We start from the raw sequence: 8,099 nt of genomic DNA, 5'->3' as shown, positions 1-8,099 counted from the left end.
CTCTCTCTCCCTACCACTCTTTCACTCTCTCTCCATCCCACCCTTTCTCTCCCAACCTTCTTCCCACCCTTTCCCACCCACCCACCCACCCACCCTCCCTCCCTCCCTCCCTCCCTCCCCTCCCTCCCTCCCTCCCTCCCTCCCTCCCTCTCCCTCTTCCTCTCTCTCTCTCTCTCTCTCTCTCTCTCTCTCTCTCTCTCTCTCTCTCTCTCTCTCTCTCTCTCTCTCTCTCTCTCTCTCTCTCTCTCTCTCTCTCTCTCTCCTTCCCTCCCACCATTCTCTCTCCCTTCCACTCTTCCTCTCTCTCTCCCTCCCACCCTTTCCCACTCTCTTCCTCCCTCCCATCCTTTCTCCCTCTCTTCCTCCCTCCCATCCTTTCTCCCTCTACCTCCCTCCCTGTTTTCACGAAGTTACTTCTCCTATCTAAATGCAAACCATCCTTTGAAGACTTTTAAATCTTTTAGAAACAAAAGAAGAATGTAGGCTTTTAAGACCCATGAATGAGTATTGTGTGATGTTGATTTGTTGTGAGAAGTTATAAGGAGAGCCAATGTGGAAACACAAATGCTACACACGTCCTCTTCAGAAGTGATGATTGAAGCACATCCGAGGCGATACTATGTGACTTCAATCCAAAACGTAGCCCACGTGGTAGCTGGCCTCAGCAGGTTTGATGATAGCAGACGACTCAAAAGATATTCCATTTACCAGTGTTTTTTTCCCCTTTGCTTTGTTCACAGCATTCATCTATAATTAAAAAAAAAAAGTAAATTTAATTTCCCTTTTAACAGAGACTGCCGAAGATCTGCAGAAGATTCTAAATGAAATAAGACCACGGGACACAAATGATTATTTTGCCCAAGCAAAACTGCTGAAAACTGACAAAGACCGAGAATCGAGCAAAAATACACATGAACATTGCAAACCCTCTGAAACTTTGAGTATGGCAATGACAGGTAATTGCCAAATATTGACCTAGGAATTTGTACATTTAAGGGCAACTTAAAGATCAAAACATTGTATAAAGGACTTCCAAAATATATTTAAATTCCTAGCAGTATAAAATTTACATTTGATGTAATTACATCAAATGTATAATTCTCTGTTGCTTGGAGTTCCAAACAAGAGCCATGATGGACTTGAAGCATTAACGGTTTCCTTCGCTTCAGACACTGCCAAACCAAATGAGTTTTTCCTTTTATGAACGTTAAGTTCCTCATCCCCAGAACCAACCTTGTGAATCTTTTCTGCATCCTCTCCAATGTCTTCACAACCTGCCTAAAGTTCCGCAACTAAAAATGTGGGGCAGTACTTTAGCAGAAGCTGAACTAGTGCCTTATGATCAACATAACCTCGTTGTGTTTGTACTCTATGCCCCTATTGATAAAATTTAGGATGCTTTATTAAAAACAGGAGATCTGTACACCCTCTTTTGGCCCCTAATTGCCTTACTCCTCTTTTTATCACTCTTTTACTTTTTGTATGACTATTTGATTTTTCACCTCCCTCTAAACTTTCTGTATTAGTCTGGTTTTCAGTTGTATTTTCTACCTGACATTTGTCACAATCAAACTTTTCCTTTTATCTTAAATTCTATCTGCTTTGTCATCCAAGGAGCTCTTAATTAATTTTCCTTAGCTTTTCCTTTCGAGGAAATACACATTTACAGTGTCCCAACTATCTCTATTTTTGAAAGTAGCCCATTGTCCCATTACAGATTTTCCTCCCAACCTTTGACTCCAATTTATTTGGCCCAAATCCATTCGTACCCTATTGAAGTTGGCTTTCCCTCAGTTACTTATTCTTGCTCTGGATATACTTTGCAAGAAGGGGTGGTCCACACCTGAGTTGAGTGAAATAACATTGGTTTATTTCAAGAGCCCTGGATACCCCCCCCCCCAAGTCCAAAGGATCATCCACTGACCATAGACACAGAGAAAGAGGAGAAACAAAGGCGAGGAGGGGCAGTGGACTCTCTTCGGCTCTGGCAGAACATCATGTACCCAAGGCACTGGGTCTGAGTACCACACTGGGGAATGGCTCCTTCTGCTGGAGCATCGCAGTAGGATAGTGGCAGGAGGCGGATGTACAACGGATTCCACCTCGAATGCCGAAGTGGACTGTGTGTCCATTTCGGAATCTGAAGAGGGCAGGTCCTGTGAATGCATAGCGAGGCCTGGATGTGGTGCTACAGCGGGCCTCTTGAACTGCGGGACCAGATCCTCCAGGATGGGGCACGTCAGGAACTGGGCAAAGAGGGGATCTTTGTGACCGAAGGTGATTCAAATGGCGCCGTTATTGTAGGTTGCTGATATGGACCCAGTAGAAGACTGTACAAGTCTGGAGAGAACAGTCCCTGAAAGCCAGAGGAGACCAATGGCAAAATTTCAGATGAACAAAGTGTACCCCCGGAGAAAATTGACTGGACAGAGGACGTGGAGCAGGGCAAGGTACCTGCTGTTCCTGGGCTTGGTGCACATTTTCCCCGATATCTGGGAACAACAAACTCAGGCAGGTACGGAGTCACTGACCCATGAGCAACTCCGCCAGAGCGACTCCCTTTACTGCATGTGGCGTGGTTCGATAGGTGAACAAGACTGAGCCAATCTCGTGTCCATGGAGCCCAAAGTCTGTTGCATAGCCCCTGCTTGAACGTCTGGAGGCCTGCTCATGGAATGGTTACAGCTCAGAAGGAGGCCATTCAGCCATCATGCCTACACTGGCTTTGTGCTTGAACAATTCACCTTGTGTCATTCCCCTGAATTTTTCCTGTAGCTCTGCTAATTAATCCTCTTCAGATAATGGTCCAATTCTCTTTTAAAAGCCACAATTGAATCTGCTTCCACCAAACTGTCAGGACATGCGTTCCAGACCCTAACCACTTTGTGGCATTAAGAATTTTTTCTCATGTCGCCCTTGCTTCTTTTGCCAATCATCAGAAATCTGTGCCCCCTATTTCTCAGTCCTCCCTCCAATGGGAATAGCTTCCCCCTATTTACTCTGTCCAGACCTCTCATGATTTTGAATATCTCTATCAAATGTCCTCTGAACTACCTCTTCAAGGAGAAGAGTCTCCAATCTACGTTACTGATGTTTCCCGTCGCTAGAACTATTGTCTCAAATTTTATTTATTTATTTATTTTTGCACCCTCTCTAACTCCTTCACATCCTGGTAGTGGTGAAGTGGTACTGTCACTGAACTAATTCTCCAGGACCCAGTGTACTGCTCTGGTGACCCTGGTTCGGTTCCTGGTTCAGTGGTGTAATTTGAGTTTTTGGGTGGCACGGTAGCACAGTGGTTAGTACTGTTGCTTCACAGCGCCAGGGTCCCAGGTTCGATTCCCGGCTTGGTCTGTATGTTCTCCCCGTGTCTGCGTGGGTTTCCACCAGGTGCTCCGGTTTCATCCCCCAAGTCTGTTAGGTCATTTGGGTATTCTGAATTCTCCCTCCGTGTACCCGAACAGGTGCCGGAATGTGGCGACCAGGGGACTTTCACAGTAACTTCATTGCAGTGCTAATGTAAGCCTACTTGTTACAACAAAGATTATTAATTAATTAAAGTGTAGTGTCCAGAACTGGACTATCCAGTTGAAGCAGAACCAGTATCTAAACAGATTTAATATATAATTTCCTTGCTTTTGTACTCTGTGCCCCTATTTATAAAGCCCAGGTTCCTGTATACATTTTGTTAAACCATTTTCTCAATCTGTCCTGCAACCTTCAGTGATTTGTACCCATATACCCTCGGGTCCTTCTACTCCTGGACCTCATTTAGAATTGTACCCTTATTTTTGTAGTCTCTCCTTGTTCTTCCTATCAGAATGAATCACTTCACATTTCTCTGCATTAAATTTCACCTGTCTCCCCATTCCACCAACCTTTCTGTTTTGAAGTTTAACACTACTAAACACTACTCTCCTCGCTTTTCTCCAGAACAGAGAATCCAGCCCAGTGTGTGATAGAGATAGTAGGCTGGATTCTCCGTTTGGGTGACTAAAGTCCTCATGCCGGCGTGAAAATGGTGGTGTTTTACTGTAGGAAAGCTGGCGCAAAACACCACCGTTTTCACTGCTCTAGGGGGAGCTAGTAGCCAGGCGGCGTAGAGCTCCCAGCTCTAGCTGCTGATATGACCTGGAGGATTGCTGGGTCCGTGGCCGTGAGTGTGCACAGCGGTGGCCTGCAGCAGCTGCGCCGTGCTTCATGGCGGACGCTGCCCGCTGACCCGGTCCGCAAAAATACTCTTTCCTCTCCCCACCCCCCAACCACCACCACACAGTGCCCCCAGCCCCGAATAATGCCCTCACTGCCTGCAGATCGGCCCTCCCCCTGTGGTGGCGCTGGACTGAGTCCGCAGCCGCCACGCTGAGTTCCCGACGGATGAGACCATGAGAGTTCCACGCCATCGAGAACTGGTCGGGGATGGAGCATCACGTGGCGGATCTCCGGCAATGGACTGAGGCCGTGGATACAGCGTGTGGCGGACTCCGAAAGTACGCCGCTTTTCAGGGGCTGAAGCATCGTGAAAGCGACGCGGCCCCTGATTTTGTAGTCGCTGATCGGCGAATCCAGCCCAATGTGAGGGAATTTTAGAGTGAATTCTCATCAGATTTAAGCTGCCTGTCACAGATGACACTATTGGTAAGAATGAGTATCACTGAGGACATTCTCCATTGTGTTGTGTAACACTACAACTGTGCTAAGTGGAATAGATTCAGAGCATTGGAATGGGAGTAGGCCCTTGAGCCCGCTCTGCCATTTAATTGGATCATTGCTGGTCTTCTACCTTGATGCAAGCTTGTGCACCTGTCCCGTATCCCTTGCTGTCATTGGCATATAGACAACGATTGACCTCTACTTTAAACATACTCAATGACTGAGGCTCTACAGCTTTGGGATAGAGAATTCCAAAGATTCACCACCTTCTGAATGAAGACATTTTTTCTCACCTTAATCCTAAATGGCTACCTCTTATTTTAAGACTGCCCTATGAGTCTAGACCACCCACCCAAAGGAAATGAGGGAGATGTAACAGCTCCAAAATGGACCACCAATTCAATGACAAAGAACAAAAGAACAAAGAAAATTACAGCACAGGAACAGGCCCTTCGGCCCTCCCAGCCTGCGCCGATCCAGATCCTTTATCTAAACCTGTCGCCTATTTTCCAAGGATCTACTTCCCTCTGTTTCTCGCCCATTCATATCTGTCTAGATGCATCTTAAATGATGCTATCGTGCCCGCCTCTACCACCTCCGCTGGCAAAGCGTTCCAGGCACCCACCACCCTCTGCGTAAAACACTTCCCACGCACATCTCCCTTAAACTTTCCCCCTCTCACCTTGAAATCGTGACCCCATGTAATTGACACCCCCACTCTTGGAAAAAGCTTGTTGCTATCCACCCTGTCCATACCTCTCATAATTTTGTAGACCTCAATCAGGTCCCCCTTCAACCTCCGTCTTTCGAACGAAAACAATCCTAATCTACTCAACCTTTCTTCATAGCTAGCACCCTCCATACCAGGCAACATCCTGGTGAACCTCCTCTGCACCCTCTCTAAAGCGTCCACATCCTTCTGGTAATGTGGCGACCAGAACTGCACGCGGTATTCCAAATGTGGCCTAACCAAAGTCATATACAACTGTAACATGACCTGCTGACTCTTGTACTCAATACCCTGTCGGATGAAGGCAAGCATGCTGTATGCCTTCTTGACCACTCTATCGACCTGCGTTGCCACCTTCAGGGTACAATGGACCTGAACTCCCAGATCTCTCTGTACATCAATTTTCCCCAGGACTCTTCCATTGACCATATAGTCCGCTCTTGAATTAAATCTTCCAAAATGCATCACCTCGCATTTGCCTGAATTGAACTCCATCTGCCATTTCTCTGCCCAACTCTCCAATCGATCTCTATTTTGCTGTATTTTCTGACAGCCCTCCTCGCTATCTGCAGCTCCACCACTCTTAGTATCATCTGCAAACTTGCTCATCAGACCATCTATACCTTCCTCCAGATCATTTATGTATATCACAAACAACAGTGGTCCGAGCACGGATCCCTGTGGAACACCACTCGTCACCTTTCTCCATTTTGAGACACTCCCTTCCACCACTACACTCTGTCTCCTGTTGCCCAGCCAGTTGTTCATCCATCTAGCTAGTACACCCTGAACCCCATACGACTTCACTTTTTCCATCAACCTGCCATGGGAAACTTTATCAAACGCCTTACTGAAGTCCATGTATATGACATCTACAGCCCTTCCCTCATCAATTAACTTTGTCACTTCCTCAAAGAATTCTATTAGGTTTGTAAGACATGACCTTCCCTGCACAAAACCATGCTGCCTATCACTGATAAGCCTATTTTCTTCCAGATGTGAATAGATCCTATCCCTCAGTACCTTCTCCAACAGTTTGCCTACCACTGACGTCAAGCTCACAGGTCTATAATTCTCTGGATTATCCCTGCTACCCTTCTTAAACAAAGAGACAACATTAGCAATTCTCCGGTACCTCACCCGTGTTCAAGGATGCTGCAAAGATATCTGTTAAGGCCCCAGCTATTTCATCCCTCGCTTCCCTCAGTAACCTGGGATAGATCCCATCCAGACCTGGGGACTTGTCCACCTTAATGCCTTTTAGAATACCCAAAACTTCCCCCTTCCTTATGCCGACTTGACCTAGAGTATTTAAACATCCATCCCTACCTCAACCTCCGTCATGTCCCTCTCCTTGGTGAATACCGATGCAAAGTGCTCATTAGGAATGGGGTGTAGGAGAGTGTGCAGTAGCAGCACCAGGTGTACCTAAAAACAAAATGTCTATCTGGTGAAGCTACAACGCAGCATGCCCATTAGAAAGATCCAGCGGCATGCTGCAGACTGAGCCAAGCATTCCTACAATCAGTGGATCAGATTAAAGGTCTGCAGTCCTGCCACATTTAGTTGTGAATGGTGGTAGACAGTAAAACCATTCGGAGGAGGAGGCCCCAATAAACATCCTTAGCCTTAATGATGGCAGAGCCCAACACATGAATGGAGAAGACAAGGCTGAAGTATTTGCAATTATCCTCAGCTGAGAGTATCAAGTGGGAGTTTAATTTTTGTCTCTTTCTGAGCTCCCCACCACAACAGATGCCAGACTTCAGTCAATTTAATTCACTGCATGTGATGTGAAAAACCGCTGAGCACATTGGGTGCAACAAAGGTTATTGGCCTTGACAGCATCCTGCCTGTGCTGCTGAAGACTTGTGCTCTAGAACTGGCTGCATATTTTGCCAAATTCCAGTACAACTACAACACTGGTAACCTACCCGACCATGTGGAAAATTGCCCACTGATGTCGTGTCCTTAAATCCAACCTGGTCAGTTAGTGTCCCAACAACTTGCTTTCGGTCAGAAGCAAAATGATTTAAGAGGTTTTCGGCAGTCCTTTCGAGCAACGCTTGACATTGAGATAGCATTTGATCAAGGAAGCCGTGAAAAATTGAAGTCATTGGATATCATGAAGGGATGGGGTAGGGGGGTGGTGAGGGAACACCACTGGCTGGATTCATACCTAGTACAATGGACGTTGGTTGTAATAGCTGGAGTCCAATCATCTCCATTCTAGGACATCGCTGCAGGGGTTCTCAAGTCAATATGCAAGGCCCAACCATGTTTGGCTGTTTCTGCAACAACATTCGGTTGATAAGATCAAGAGTGTGGAAGATTGCTGTCGATTACACACTGTTCAGTTCAGTTCCATTTGTAACTCTTCAGATAATGCAGAAATCTATGCATGCATGCAACAAGATCTGTGTAGCATTCAGGCTTGGGCTAGTAAGGAACTGGTGCACAGTGTGCATGAAATCAAAGGATCAAAAGAGGCAACCTGGACAGGAGAGAACTGATCCCCTCCAGGAAGCAGCGCATTGTGCTGCTGACAAGATTCTGATTAAGCTTTGTAAGGTGGCAAGATTTGTGTTGGACAACATGTTGATTGCTGTGGTGCTATACAACCATTGTGTCATATCTGTGAAACAGCATATTACAAGATACCTTTTCGCCCTTCTGTTACCAAGTTTTTTGCGAGAATCAATGGTATTTTTAAAAG

At 46.2% G+C, this 8,099-nt stretch overlaps 2 protein-coding genes across 2 annotated transcripts in view; one reads left to right on the top strand and one right to left on the bottom strand.

Annotated features, from left to right (window-relative positions):
- LOC119974222 (thyroid adenoma-associated protein homolog) overlaps nucleotides 1-8,099 on the top strand; it is a 570,459-nt gene that overhangs the window by 80,265 nt on the left and 482,095 nt on the right. The window contains 1 exon segment of the mRNA XM_038812984.1: nucleotides 792-956. Coding sequence (XP_038668912.1) covers nucleotides 792-956 — 165 coding nt within the window.
- Nucleotides 1-8,099, bottom strand: part of plekhh2 (pleckstrin homology domain containing, family H (with MyTH4 domain) member 2) — a 390,052-nt gene that overhangs the window by 267,507 nt on the left and 114,446 nt on the right. Inside the window, exon 2 of the mRNA XM_038812971.1 lies at nucleotides 709-747. The gene's annotated coding sequence lies outside the window, so the exon portion shown is untranslated. The remainder of the gene's footprint in view (nucleotides 1-708; nucleotides 748-8,099) is intronic.

The sequence above is a fragment of the Scyliorhinus canicula genome, chromosome 1 (genome assembly GCF_902713615.1).
Source record: "Scyliorhinus canicula chromosome 1, sScyCan1.1, whole genome shotgun sequence".
In the NCBI taxonomy this organism is placed as follows: Eukaryota; Metazoa; Chordata; class Chondrichthyes; order Carcharhiniformes; family Scyliorhinidae; genus Scyliorhinus; species Scyliorhinus canicula.
The sequence above is the reverse complement of the archived record's forward strand: the minus strand, read 5'-3'. Positions and strand labels throughout refer to the sequence as shown.